General features: G+C 44.3%; 1 protein-coding gene across 1 annotated transcript in view; it reads left to right on the top strand.

Annotated features, from left to right (window-relative positions):
• The window catches only part of LOC8043409 (myosin-VIIa), a 129,596-nt gene that overhangs the window by 93,526 nt on the left and 21,546 nt on the right, over nucleotides 1–14,524 (top strand). Inside the window, exons 21-26 of the mRNA XM_029967799.3 lie at nucleotides 1,466–1,537; nucleotides 6,767–6,973; nucleotides 7,071–7,148; nucleotides 9,735–9,833; nucleotides 12,097–12,314; nucleotides 13,738–13,855. Of these exons, the coding sequence (XP_029823659.2) occupies nucleotides 1,466–1,537; nucleotides 6,767–6,973; nucleotides 7,071–7,148; nucleotides 9,735–9,833; nucleotides 12,097–12,314; nucleotides 13,738–13,855 (792 nt within the window). The remainder of the gene's footprint in view (nucleotides 1–1,465; nucleotides 1,538–6,766; nucleotides 6,974–7,070; nucleotides 7,149–9,734; nucleotides 9,834–12,096; nucleotides 12,315–13,737; nucleotides 13,856–14,524) is intronic.

Genomic DNA, 14,524 nt, shown 5'->3' with positions numbered 1-14,524 from the left:
TTGTGAGAGGCCATAGTGTCATTGAAGGTAGGAAGCCTGAGCTGGAGGCGGGACAAGTGAAGCTCCCTCCTGCTGTCACTGCGTCACTATACTGTCACTGTGTACAGTGACCGAGTGCTAGTAACTTCAATATTTTCACCTTTGATCTTGGCCTCTTCAGGCTTGAGGGAAAAGGCTGCAAATATTTTTTTGTTAATTCCATGTTGAATAAACCTGAGACTGGGGCAGAAATGAACATATAAGTCGAAGGAACAGAAAAGGACAGGACGACGTCTCAAACTCAGCTACCAGGTTTGTTCACATCGCTGGCATAAAAGATTTTTGTTTTTTTTTTTTTGTGGAGAGGGCATTGGTTTCTTTGTGAACCTTTGTCGGAATGGAATAGGTACTGTTCCTTTTGTTAAATTTTGGGGGGGGGATCGTAGAGTTATCTTTGTGAATCGGCATGAAGGCCGTCCATGGCGTTTGGAATGTTTAGAGGTCCTTTTCTGTTGGTAGTGGCTGATTGGAGGGTTTGGCGTTTGAACTGGTTAGAGGTTGCCCCTTTGTGTTGGTGGTGGATGATTGTAAGCTATATAAGGAGGTGAAAAAACAAAAACAGTCTCAGGTTTATTCAACATCGTTAACATTCACCAGCTCGCCTGCACCCTTACTATATTATCTCTTATAATTCTTTTGTTGATTGGTCATGTACTTGCATTCTATTAGTTTGGTAATGTTCTGCAGAGTATATATAAAACTGCACAGAAAAAGGACAGAGGAACAAGGGGAAGACACGCACAGTCTCAGTGCTGACTCTCAACTGTCGTTTTCTTTCGTAGTAGAGTAGAGCCTGTGAATGTCCAAGTTTTATACCATAGGCTTATACAAAAGAACACCTGAACATCTGTGGACAAGAATGGGAATGTAGTGCGGGTGGCACCCACAAATCAGCAGCGTTTAGTTTTTTTGTTGTGTCTGTGGATGCAACTGGCAGCCCTTGTCGGGGTTGCAGACATTTTCTAAAGAAGGGTGCAGCTTAATTCGACATATAAGCTACAAAAAAATCTTTCAATAAGATAGTTTTGTTGTGCATGAAAAGAAAGTTTTAGACAGTTGTTTTCGAAGGCCCAATACCACCGTGTACCACCGTAAACACGTGCCTAAAAGCATGCTTTCAAAGGGCAGCATGGTGTTCCAATACAAGTAGCTTTCCACAAAAACCTGATCGGCTCAAATTCTTTATTCATTTTCGTCTTTACAATATTTTCTTGGTACAGTTCTCTCTTGATTGTTTGCCTCTGCCATTGTATGACTCATACATATACTTCTCTCACTATAGATTCCCTTCCCTGTAAAGTGTGCAGTGAAATGTGTTGCGAATTTTTTTTGTTGAAGAGAATAGGTACTACTTAGCGACAACTTATGCATTTGTTCATGTGACACTGTATGAAGTTTGGCGATTAATGCTTCTTGTCGTTTTCAGGTTGACGTCATTTTCGATTTCCTTCCCCGCTCGGAATCTGTCAACGAACAAGTTGGACCTTCAGGATTCAAGGTTTGTTCTTTTATTTGTAGTAAAGATACATGCATGGCATACAATAGGTAATAAATTTGTCTTTTTGAGATGTCACACAAAGATGCAATTTCTTAGCATCTTCTGCAATGTTCTTATCAAAAGAATAAATATGAGTACCTAATGCCTTTTTGTAAAATCAACTAAAAATATTGCTTTTGCTATATTAGTATTTTTTAGGGGTGTGCGAATACTCGAATATACGAATTCGAATCGAATAGAAAGATCCCGAATAATCCCGAATCGAATTCCTAGTATTCGGTCACTCGAATATTCGATATATTCGGCCAAAGACGCGCGGTCGGCGCGGAGCTGACAAAAAAGCCGTTTTTTCTCCCGATGTAAGCGCCGTGATATTAGACAGACCATGCGAGAAACACCTCTTGGTCCTACCATTCCACAAAAATCTAACGCACAGGTTAGAAAAAAGAAAAGTAACGAACGCCACGAACTTTATAGCACGCAGATTTACTCACGATCGTGACACAATCTTCCATTGAATCACAACCGAAACAGAGAAGCCGGAATTCCGCGCCATGCCTAATTCTTTTGATGAGTAAAGCCCCTCGTTTCAAATTGAAGCGCCGATGTAGGACACACTTGCCGCATTCACAGAAATCGGCGACTGCACGATCACACAAAGAAAACTACGTTAACCACGCCGATGAAACCAGCCGAGTTATCGTCGTCGTTCTTTTAGAACCGCAAGCCGCAAGCGCCGAAAGCTGCAAATTCTGATTCGAAACGAAACGGAACGGAAAAATATTGTGCCTAGATTTGAGAGGGTTTCCAACCGTTCAATAGCCGCGCTTGAATAGACTACTTCCATAAAGCCCTACATGCAACACGGTGCGCGTTGCACTCTGGGAACTAGTTGGCCAGCCAGGGAGGAGGGTAGCATGGTTTCGGTTTCGATCGACACGTCGACATGAGATTATACACAGAGCGTGGACTATTAACGGCCGTTATCTCATGTTTTCTGGTCCCAAGAGCGTCATTTGTGGTCTCTAAACTAACCTAAATGGCCAGACCTCGAAGCTTTGGACAAGCCCGAGACGTATAGCTTGTCTTAACTCATGCTTGTTGTATTTTTGTACTTGAGCCTTTCTGTTAGCGTTCCAATCGAGGTATGCGGACGAGCCAGTGCCGGGAATCTCGACGCTGCGAAGCTCGGGGATCTTGCTTGTTTACAAATCAACAAGTTCTAGCAACCAATAAGTATGCATACATCGAGTTTGCGCCTTTACATTAGTGTTGTTGATCAGGAAGTTTGTTTGTTTCGTGCGTCGATAGACGAGATATCACTTTTTGCAATTACTGTTTTTCTTAATACGCCTGAGTACGTGAGGTAAAACTCGGAGGCGCCATTGAAAAGCTTAATTTTAACACACTTCTTGTCTCTTATCTGTACTGACTCGCAGCACTACCCGAAGTGAGGTCCCCACCCGCTTGCATTCCATAATGTTCAACATGACGTATGCGCATAAAGTTACCCTGCAATCATATAGGCACATTCGCTCATACAGACCGTTTTTAGAAAGCAAAAGTCGAGCACTTGTGTGAAGAATGTTGCACCGTTCGCCGGGAGTGCGCCGGACGGGCATGAACCCCTATGCGGTGCGCCAAACGAACGAAATTATTCATGAAAAAATAGTCAGATTGCAGGCGAGCTGGTGTAAGTTGAACATGATTGTAAACCTGAGACTGGGGCAGAAAAGAGAACACAACAGAAGGTATAGTAAAAGTGGAGGCAACCTCCTTTTTTACTACCTTCTGTTGTGTTCTCTCTTCTGCCCCAGTCTCAGGTTTACAATTATGTTGAAATTATTCAAAGCGCGTTTGACGGTTGCTAATGGCCATAATATTTGTTTTGTGTTTGCTTTCTTCCTGCCTGAGTATGTCGAGATAATTTCAGACACACCGTTCAGGCACAGATCTTGGGCGTCAGTAAAAGCTCGTCCAAAAAAAATTAGCGAGGAGTAGGGGACGCTTGTTAGGGCCTCCGTCGTAGCTAGCCGATCTCAGCGTTTGCGAAAACTTAATCTTCTATCAGCATAAAATTTGAGTGGGAGATATATGATGACACGAGGAAGGCATCATAGTAACTTTTGTGCAGTAGTGAGGTCGAATTTATAGCGTTTCCTTAAAAGTTCATGCGTCAACGCTGGGCTGAACTTTGATACTCCTGCGAGAATGAGGCTTGCTTTTTGCCCAATGAAGTAACAAGAAGCGGACGTATGGCAAACAAAATAGGTGAAAGGCTCCAGATGAACAAATTTCAGTTCTTGTTAACTGGTACTAGACGGGATTATTGAAATTGAACTCAAAGATGCAGTCGTGGGGTGAGGTGACTGAGGCACGTCTTACTACGTTTGCATACGCACTCATAACATCTGGTGTTTCGGGAACGAAGAAAAGTGTTCCGGTCTTTGTTTTGTATCGCTCGAGAATGAGTGTATTGTACGCTCGTGAAAAGTCAGATAATCGAAAACGCAAGCAGCGCGTTCGGTCGCGGCATTGATAGCAAGAGATGAAGATGCTCAGTCGAAACCGAAACTGAGCGGCCAACTAGTTCCCAGAGTGCACTGCGTGGTATTTCGCCGCGATGGGGCGCGTCGGTTTTGGAAGAAGTCCATTCTGAACTGCGAGAAGGTGACGAAAAGACGAAAGCGTCGATCGGGATCGGGATCGGGCAGGCAGGGCAGGCGTCGTCGCTCTTTTGTTTGCTCGCCCTCTCTCCACGCGACAACACAACACATGCGCACTTACGACCAATCTGCGCTGGAGCCGTCTCCGTAATTTCAGTTTCGCTTGCTTCCTCTTTTAAATCAAGGCTCTCTAAAACAGGAGAGATACGACGGAAAAATGGATGCATAGAGGCAGTCGGACGGTGACTTGCGCCACCTAACCACGTTTTGTTTTCTTGCTTCAGATTATATTGTTTAAGCCTGTTTACTCAGATTTAACACCTATATGTTTATTTATGGGAAATAAAATCCCCGGTGTCCTTTTTCTTCCTTAAAATGGAGACCAAATATCGCAAAATGCCCCTTTTCTGAGATACACAAATATATATATAAAAAAAAGTCGCGGTGTTAAATTGTGCTTTTAACGAGAAAAAAAAAAAAGGCACGCGTGGCTGTAACTTTTCTTGTTTTTCTTTTCTGTGTGTGACGTTTAGGGTAGATAGATTATGTTTGCGCCATAAAATTGGATCTTTAGTGCCCAACGTCCAACAGCAACTGCTTTTTTTTTTTTTTTTTTTTTTTTTACCAGAACTTTTTTACATTTTTGCTATTGTTCTGTACAAGATGCATATTCTACACCAGGCGCATACTCTGCACATATATAGACTCATTCGCAGCACACTTTGAGAAATTCCTACAAATAAAATCACTATTCGATTCGATATTCGGCTTTTTTTCTTGATTCGATTCGGTATTCGATTCGAGAACTACTATTCGGTATTCGCACACCCCTAGTATTTTTACCATGTCAATTCTTTATATGCCTGTACCAGCGTGACGAGCTAACTGCTACTTTTGTTTTTACTGCACTCGTGTTTTTTTGCAGTTGCACCTTTAAAGAGAGATCTTGTAGCATATATTGCATGCTTATGAAGGCTCGTGACAAAGCATATTTCATGTAATGCTCCAATGTGAGCCTTGCTTAACATGAAAACACCATGAAAGTGCACACTGTGTGCACTTTCCTGCATGTGCATAATGCATACTTAAAACCATTTTCTTTTTTTAAAGCATTAAAATGTGCTAAAAATTTGTCTCTGAAAGGTCAGCAATGGCTCAAAACGGTGCTGTCGGATTGACACAAGCACTTTCAGTGGTGGGAACCGTATGAAGCATTGTTTGTTGGCACTTTTGCAACGAGCCTTGTTTTGATCCGCGTTCGTGCCGAAACGCTAACCATTTTTTCCAAACACCCCGTTACGCATGGGGAGTCTGTCGCGCCTTGCGGAAACGCGCCGATCGGAGGATGCGGAATCGCCGGAGCGTGAAACTGGGTCTGACGAATTGGAATCTCTGCGTCTCTTCTGTTTTGGTGCCGTCTCATGCGTGTGCACATGCGTTTCGGGCTGCCTGTGAAGATGCACTTTTGATTGGTGTTGTTTATGGATAGCGCCGAGAAGCTCGAGGTGTATTCCGCGATGCGCGTCGATGCCCGAGGAACTTATTGCGAGCGGCTAGTGCGTGTGACCAGGCTGCACAAGGGGCGGTGCGGGTGTGGAGGGCAGGTGTGTGGGGGAGAGAAGTTGTATCGCTGGGCACGTTGCAATGGCTGCCAGGTGAGAGTACCGAAGGGGGGAGAGGGTAGCCTTTATGGTGTGTGGATGAGGCAATTCGCTTTCTTGAGGTGTCAGTGTGGCGTGCGAGTGCGCGTTTTCGAGGTTCTTTGTAAGCATGGCATGGTGTTATCTAAGCTAATTTGGACTGGTGTGAAGCAGCATGATCTTGAAGCTTTCTAAAATTTATGCTTTGGTGTTGTGGTTGACATGAATTTTCTCGTTTCTAGTGATGCAGGTGTGAAAGGCCTTTTTTTTTTTTTAAGTGTTCTGAGTTTTATAATATGTGGAAAGTGCACCTTGATCGCTTTTTTTGTGTGCTCAAACAAAATGCAATGTTAGGTCAGTTGAAAGGTGCTAACGAATATATACTAGTTGATACGTTATCAATAAGCCATAAGGCTGGAACAGATGTGCAAAAAGCATGCTGAAGACCGTGCAAAAATCTGAACTCGAAAAAACAGTTGTACACTTTCGTTCAAGAAACAAACCACACGAGGGTATTTGCGGTACAAAATGTTGCGAATATGGTTTTAACGAGACCATATTTGAAGTTTGCGTGCAGCAGTTACCCTCGTTTCCGAGATAAGCAGGAGTAGTTTTTTGCGCGCTATGAATTTTGTCCGATTTTCGGTTGGTTTTTGGCATCTGTGTTCCGGGCTTGACAGTAAACTCGGAAAATTGCAAAAAGTCTGCAGAGCAGTCAGTTTACCTTCATTAGAAAGATTACCCTTTAGACTTTTGCTCATACTAAGTACCACGAGGGTGCTTTACGCTCAAAACTTCCGCCGTTGTGCCGAAGACAATGAAACTTTATCGCTCGTATTTAATTGATATCAGATTAAAGCCCATCGTGTCGGACCTTTTTCCTTTGCCGTGGTCGGCGTACATGTGGCGCATCTCCGACGCAGGACCTGGAAGCGTCCCGCGAGAACGCAATCAACGGGGGCGAGGTGGAAGGCTCGATCCCGGCAGCGCCCGAGGAGAAAGACGACCTGACGGAGTACAAGTTCCAGAAGTTTGCGGCCACCTACTTCCAGGGCACTGCGAGCCACCAGTACCAGAGAAAGCCCCTCAAGAACTCCCTGCTGCCGCTGCAGACCCAGGGAGACACCATGGTTGGTGGCGGCACACTTTACGTGGCACTTTCTCGGCGTTAATCGTTTGGCAACTGCCGTAGGCCGAGGTGGCATGTTTCTTTTGACCTGCTTTCAGGCTGCCTTGGCACTGTGGATCACAATCCTGCGCTTCATGGGAGACCTGCCAGAGCCCAAGTTCCACACGATGGACAGAGTAAGGCAGCCATCTTGTAATATGTTTGCGAGGGAACAGGCTAGCAATGTGGCAAACTCTCCTTAAGGGGGGACATGGGTCCTTGGAGCCAAAAACATCCTAAAACTGTATTCTTTTGAAAATGGTGATGGCTGTTGTTCTTCTGAATTTACCAGGCTTCTAATTTTGTGGGTGAATATTTTGGGCTATAAATCAAATAATAATGTCTATGCGGGCAAAATGTGAGTTGAAGTTGACTCTAAAACATTGCTTTCACAAGACACAATTTTTGGACTCATTGAAAATTTGCAGGAGGGATATCTCAGCATCCAGAGCAGATACGAATATAACCTTCCCTGAAATGTGTAGCTAAATGTGTGAAGCATACAATGTTGAGGACAGATTTTCTAATAAAAGTCTAGAAAATTTTCTATTTGATCTTTTGTTTTCTTACTTGTTAGTCATGCATTGAGCACTGAACTTCAATGTGTGGTAAAATCACTAATAGTTGGTTTATTTTAATAGTACTTCCAACATTGTATGCTCTACACTTTCTAGTATCTAGCCATGTGTTAAAAAGGATATTTTGTTAAGCAGTTTTTTTACTATCGTTCCTCGAAGCAAAGGCAGGCAAGTTTTAATTATCATGAGGACAATTCTCCTGACTGAGAAAACGACCAGATATATGAAATCAGCACAAAAAGCTGAACAAGCTTATGCAGTTTCAATGGGTTTGGTCACAAAATAAGAAAAAAAAAGCTTTAAGACCAGTGTACAGAGCGCGCAGGCTAGAAGCCGGACGACCCCAGCCGTCACGTCCGCGGCTTAGGCCTGCTTAAGGGAAAAAAGCCAGGGGCTCTCGTAACGTGAAGGGAGATGGTTACCGTAACATCCCGAGAGATGCCCCACCCCTGAAAGATAACTCATCTCCATTTTTGGCATGATTTGCTATTTTTCCAAATACACCGATAAATACCGTATTTACTCGCAGAATGAACGCACTTTTTTTTCCGAAAAATCGATGCAAAGTTGGGGGATGCGTTCATTACGCGAAGTAAAATTTTTGCGTCCGTATTTACTCGCATAATGAACGGACCTTTTATCCTGAAAAATCGAAGTAGCTTCTTATCTCTTTGCGCGCAGCGCCCAACCCTGTAACCAAACTGAGCTGTGCAAAAGAAAAAAAAAATCCTCTTCGTTTTCTTTTTCTCTTAGTTCCTTGGTTTCTTTTTTTTTTTTTTTTTGCCACCTTTCGCAAGCTGTTTTGTTTGCTTAGGCGTTGCTTAGGCGAGGGCTCTCCGCTTATCTTTCTTATCTCCTTGCGCGCTACGCACGACCCCCCCCCCCCCCCCCCCCCCCCGGTAACCAAACTGCGCTGTGCAAAAAAAAAAGAAAAAAAAAGCTCCTCTTTTTTTTTTTGTTTTTTTTCTCAGTTCCGTGGATTTTTTTTTTTTTTTTGCTGCCTTTCGCAAGCTGTTTTGTTTGCTTAGAGGGACTCCGCTCCTCTTTCTTACCTCTTTGCGCGCGGCGCGCGACCCCCCCCCCTAACCAAACTGCGCTGCGCAAAAAAAAAAAAAAAAAAAAAAAAAGCTCCTCTTTGTTTTTTTTTAATTCCCTGTTTTTTTTTTTTGTTGTTTTTTTTTTTTCCTCTTTTCGCAAGCTTCTCTTTCTTACCTCCTTGCGCGCGGCGGCGCGCGAACCGAAAGTCCAGACTGCGCTGTGCAAAAATAAAAAAGCTCCTCTCCATGTTTTTTTTTTCTTGCTTCCGTTGGATCTTTGCGAATTTTTTAAGGCCTTTTACAAGGCGTTTTGTTCGCCCACGCTGCCCATGTATTCGTGACCTCGCTGCACCAGGATAGAAAAGTGCGTTCATTTTGCGCGCGTTGGGGGAGGGGGTCAAAATTTTGACATCCGAGTTGGGGGTGCGTTTATTACGCGAGTGAAAAAAAAAAGTCGAAATTTTGAGAGCCGACTTGGGGGGTGCGTTCATTACGCGAGTGCGTTCATTGTGCGAGTAAATACGGTAGCCCATTTATAGTAATTGTAAGCTCTGGCCAGTGGTGACCTCGGCAGAAATGCTATTACTTAGCCACAACGGGAGGTGCAAATATTGCTGATTAGGAATGACTGTCGTCTTTGGTTCATCACCCCTCCCTGCGATCACAAATTTCGCAGGTCACAGAATCTAAAACTAGCATTTTTTCAACTTTCTTTTGATCGCACACGGAAAGTTAGCCCACTCTTTATTTTCACCCAATTTGCTTTTGATTTTAGGCGGCCATCTCTCGGCATATTACGTTAGGTGTGTTTTTGGCTGAAGTGTCCCTAAGGAATAGGCATTTTTTTTATCGCTACCTAAGACGGGTAATATCAGTATAAAACTTGAATGATGCCATTATTTTCCCTTCACTGCCTCTTACATTATCTGGCATTGTTTGAATCCCAAATACTTGACGTGAGCCTGGAAGTTATTTCAGGAAGACTGAGGGACATAAATAGTCAAGCATCGAAGATTAAACCTCCGTCGAATCAGTGCCTTTCAATGTGCAAGTTGCTGATTTTAAAGTTTTCTGAGTGAAGTGAGGTTTTTGTTGTTTCGTCCCCCAGGACAACTCGTCAGTGATGAGCAAAGTGACTGCCACCCTTGGCCGGAACTTCATCAGGACCAAGGACTTCCGTGAGGCCCAGATGATGGGGGTGGACACTGTAAGTTTAACTTTGAACATGATTGGTTCACCAGTGTAGTCCTTCTCTATACGTTGCTTGTTCCCTGTTCTCAAAGCCGTTAGGTTGGATGTTTTGTCTTTACTCGCATTCATAGCTTGGCACTGTGTAATGTGTTTGCAGCATATATACTGCGAAATATCAATTTGACGAAGGCTTATTACGGACATGGTGCACCATTACTGAGGTTTCAGTTGCATCTCGAAATTCTAAATTGACCCTCAGTCCTTCGCTAACCCTTCACTGGAGCATGTCTGATGGTTCGGCACGTTAACTTTCCAAATTTACTATACCTTGGGGCAGCATTTCTCGAACTGTTCCGCAAATCACTGCCAGGATCACAGCGACTGACGGTGTGACGGTCTACCGAAATGTAATTAATTTTAACGCAGAATGTGTTTTATGGGGTGTTTCCTATGAGAAAATCGTCGTGAACGAGCGTCGTAACGACCGTCATTGCGAGCATCGTGAATGAGTGACGTGCTGGGAGCATGGCAGACGTTAAGATTTTATGTGAAGTGAATATATAAAGTTTGAATCCCGGGGGGGCTTGAATTCGGGTCTGTGCGGTGGGAGTCGGATATCGTAGCCTCCAAGCTATTGGCACATCTGGTCTCGGGGGATAAATGATTTTCATTTTGAATGCAAACGTGCCGGTAAGAGCGGCAGGTTGTTGGGTGGACGTAAAACTAATCAAAACAAAAAACATAAATAAATTGACAAAAAAAAATTAAAATGAAGCAAAAATGAAATACAGTAGAACCTCGTTGATACATTCTCGGTTGATAAGTTTTTTCGGTTGTTACGTTAAAAAACGCCGGTCCCGTCTTACTTCCATAGAGATACGCGTATCAGTTTCCTGCCTGTTACATTTGCTTTCCCGGTTGTTATGTCCAAAAGTGTTGGCATCGCGGCGCCAGGCTGCCATGCTAGCTTCGAAGCGAAGCTAGCGGAGTAAAGCCGAACCATGCAATGCGGGTTGCACGGCACGCGTGGGCACGCAGACGCCCGTCTTCCCTTTGCTTCTTTCCCCTTCTTTTCCGTCTCTCTCTCTCCTCACTGGGAGCCGCCTCGGTGGCTCCGAGGCGAGAGCGCTGGCCTACGGATCCCCATGTGACGGGTTCGAATCCCGGCCGAGGTGCCCGCAATCTGACTGAGGCTTATTGCGGAGAAGGCGCCGTGTAACCGAGCTTTCGGTTGCACGTCAAAAGATCCCCAGGTGGTCTAAATTAATCCTCAGTCCTCCGCTGGGGCGTGCCAGATGCCTGTCGTTGGTTTGGCACGTGAAACCCCCAAATTTGACTTTTTGTCTCCTCACTGGGCTTTGCTGAGCTCTGCCACAGCTTCCCATCTCGCCCGGGTGTGCTCGGACGGGGAGCGAGGCTGGCGAGGCGGCAAACAGCAACAAACGCTCATTCTCTCTTGCTCTCTCTTTCTCTGACACGAGGTGCACCCGCATGCAAGCTGCGCTTCTCGTTTCTGCTCCACTCAATTGCATGAACCGTGATGTTTCGGAGTACTTTGCATCCATTCACGACGGTCATGGCATCTCGAAAAAGGAAGGCACTCTCCTTTAAAGAGAAGTTCGATATACTTCAGACGGTGGATCTCAATCTCAGCCGGAAGAGATCTGACATAAGATATCGTGGCCGACCTCATTACTGCCGACAACGAAGAGAGTGACAAAGATGTTGAGCAAGAAACGAAGGATTACGCTGTGCCCACATTTGCGGACGCGATCGTTGCATTGGACACCTTGTGCCACTACGTAAATGTTCACGACTGCGCAGAGGGTGAGAGAGAACTGCGGCTCCTAAAGAAATGGCTTTTACTGCTTAACATTAATTCGAAGCGGCAGGCGAATATTACGCACCTTTGTGAACACATCCGAGTCCTCAACTGTTCTGTAAGTACGCATAAAACAAACCATTGTATAAGAGCTGCTTTCTATATCATGTAGAGCCCCCTAAGTGCGTTACCAGTTTTACATTTTCTCGGGTAATACTTTTGTTTTCTGCGGTCCCCTGAAAAACTTATCAGCGAGGTTCTACTGTAATAAAAGAAAAATAAGATATTAAGAAATTGCATGAAAATAAGAAATAAAAATAGAAAATAGTTGGCAGATTGGCTTCTAGGACGCTGAAAGTACCAGTCTAGGACGCGTTTCAAGCAAACATAGTAGCCTTGCGAGCTCAAAACTCGCCGGCCACCCCGTTGACCGACTTGGACGTTCCACCACACGCAGGACTCGTACACGAAGCAGAAGTCCCGCAGCATCCGCAACAAGCTGGTGTCACTGACGCTCAAGCGCAAGAACAAGATCACAGAGGACGTGCGGCGACACCTGCAGGAGGAGGAGCTGGCGGCGGACAACTACGGCCACTGGCTCGAGAGCCGGCCCACCTCCAACCTGGAGAAGCTGCACTTCATCATCGGCCACGGCATCCTGAGGGACGAGCTCAGGTGAGGGACTGCCCTCTTTCGCGTCACTCTTTTTTGTATTCCGAGGAACGCTAAACTCTCTCGAATGCAGCCGAGGAGCCCCTTGTAAAAAATAATGCTCGTGCACATATTATGGTGTGTGTGGCATATGTGTCAGTGAATGGATCAGACCTTCTGATATAGCGCTTAAGCTGGAAGAGCATTCTATTTGGAGGCAGGAGTGGCTTAAAAGATTTGGAAGTTCGGTGAACGATGTGACCCTTTCTGAGGTCTTTATGGGCCATCTGGCGTCCCCTGTATTTTTTTGGCAATCTGTTAGGTGCTCGGGTGCAATCTCATCTATTAATGAATACCATTCGTCGATTGCCCATGAGGAAAAACTTGGAAGACTTGTGAGCTTCACCTTTAAGAGTGGAACGCGATAGCGTTATCGGGCCCCGTTCGCATTGCCTTCTTATTTGCTGTGCGCTCATGCCTTGTGGGGCCTAGTCAATAGCGTGTCTGGCTCGCAACCGAAGGGTCCCGGGTTCGAATCCCGCCTACGATTCTTCAAATTTTTCTTTAAGGCAAATGAATTATTTTATAAAGTGAAATTATGTGATACATATGGCGACCTTTAATTCGCATTACATGTCATGTTTTCATCACTTTCATTCCACGCGTGACATCATGTTTCACATGAGCGTTGTGGGTTGTTTGAAATTCCCAGGCGAGGTCATGTGGCTGTGACGTCATGACCCTACCAACCAATCAGGATTTTCGTGTCACTCCACCGACGCCGGTTTTTCTGCGACGCAAGCTCCTTAACGCTATTTTGTTTAAAAAAAAGCACCAAGCTTATATTTGTATTGTCTAATGGCCCTTGTTGTGGATCAGAACAACATATACTGTTACTGCATTTCATCATTTTCTTCTTGGTTTTCCTCTTGCAGTGCTGTAGACGAGCTTGATATGTATGTCCATGGATGTATACTTTGCCGACGCTTCAAATGTTATCGGCATTAGCCGATAAGGTGCTCCCATTGTGTGAGCAAACACACAGCACAATCATCACCCAGAATTACCCATCACCTCCAGCTAATGGCTTTTGAGAATTCTGCCGGACAGGATATAGATGTGGATGAGACTTGGCTTTATACTGCACTAAAATAGCTCAATACCCTTTTACAAAAGCTTTTTTTTTTTTTTTTTTTGCCAAACTTGAGTGGACTTTATGCACACTGTGTGGCACAGTTAGGTGCGAACGCAACATCATTTTATCACATTTTAGTCAGACTGGGAGGAGTACCATATCTGACTGCTTAGATTGGTTCCCTGAACAAACACTAAACACCCCGCTAGTAGTTTTGATAACAGTCTTCCAATTATAAGAAAAAAAAAAAACATGAGAAACTGCCGATCTCTTCTTCGCGCTAACAGTGCCATGCATTCTGTACCATTCCAGGGATGAAATCTACTGCCAGATCTGCAAGCAGCTCACAAACAACCCAGAGAAAAACTCACATGCGAGGGGATGGATCCTCCTGTCACTCTGTGTGGGATGCTTTGCACCCTCGGACAAGGTGAACAGACGAGGCAGCGGCAACCCTTTTAGCTCAAAGAGAACATGGCAGTGTTCAGCTCTACCCTTGGATGTTAAAACGATATAATAATGAAATTTATTCAAAGCACAAAGGATAGTTTGGATATTGATAGAACAGCCCTGGTTGTTGATAATATCTGGAGGGACATTTATGAACTGCGTTTATTGGCATTTTTGTGCCAATAAACGCAGCTCATAAATGTACATTAGTACCATAGATGATATGTGCGATGCTTGTAAACTGCAACCCTTGTATAGTAGGACCTCTCACTAATGAGGTCAGTGTTTCAGGAAAAAGCTTCACTATGGGCCTTTGAGGTATCTCAAATGCCCATTTACAATTGCATGCATATTGCATGCATAGTTCAGCCTTTTCTTTTTTTTCTTCACTACTGTATTAATCTTTATTGTGTCGTTCATTAGTATTGAAAGGTTCTATTCTATGGCCACTGCCATTTTAGTTTTATTACTATAAGTATAACATACTGGTTAGTACCTTTACGACGTTCAGATTTTTACTACGCAAATGCAGTTTCCGTAAACAACTTAATATTTGCGAATATTTCATTTTTGCCAATTTCATAATTTGAAAGATATTGTGGAAAATTTATCACACCCCATAGTATGAATGCATGGCATACCATTCCCA

Source organism: Ixodes scapularis, unplaced genomic scaffold (assembly GCF_016920785.2).
Source record: "Ixodes scapularis isolate PalLabHiFi unplaced genomic scaffold, ASM1692078v2 PGA_scaffold5__190_contigs__length_132052651, whole genome shotgun sequence".
NCBI classification, from domain to species: domain Eukaryota; kingdom Metazoa; phylum Arthropoda; class Arachnida; order Ixodida; family Ixodidae; genus Ixodes; species Ixodes scapularis.
The sequence above is the reverse complement of the archived record's forward strand: the minus strand, read 5'-3'. Positions and strand labels throughout refer to the sequence as shown.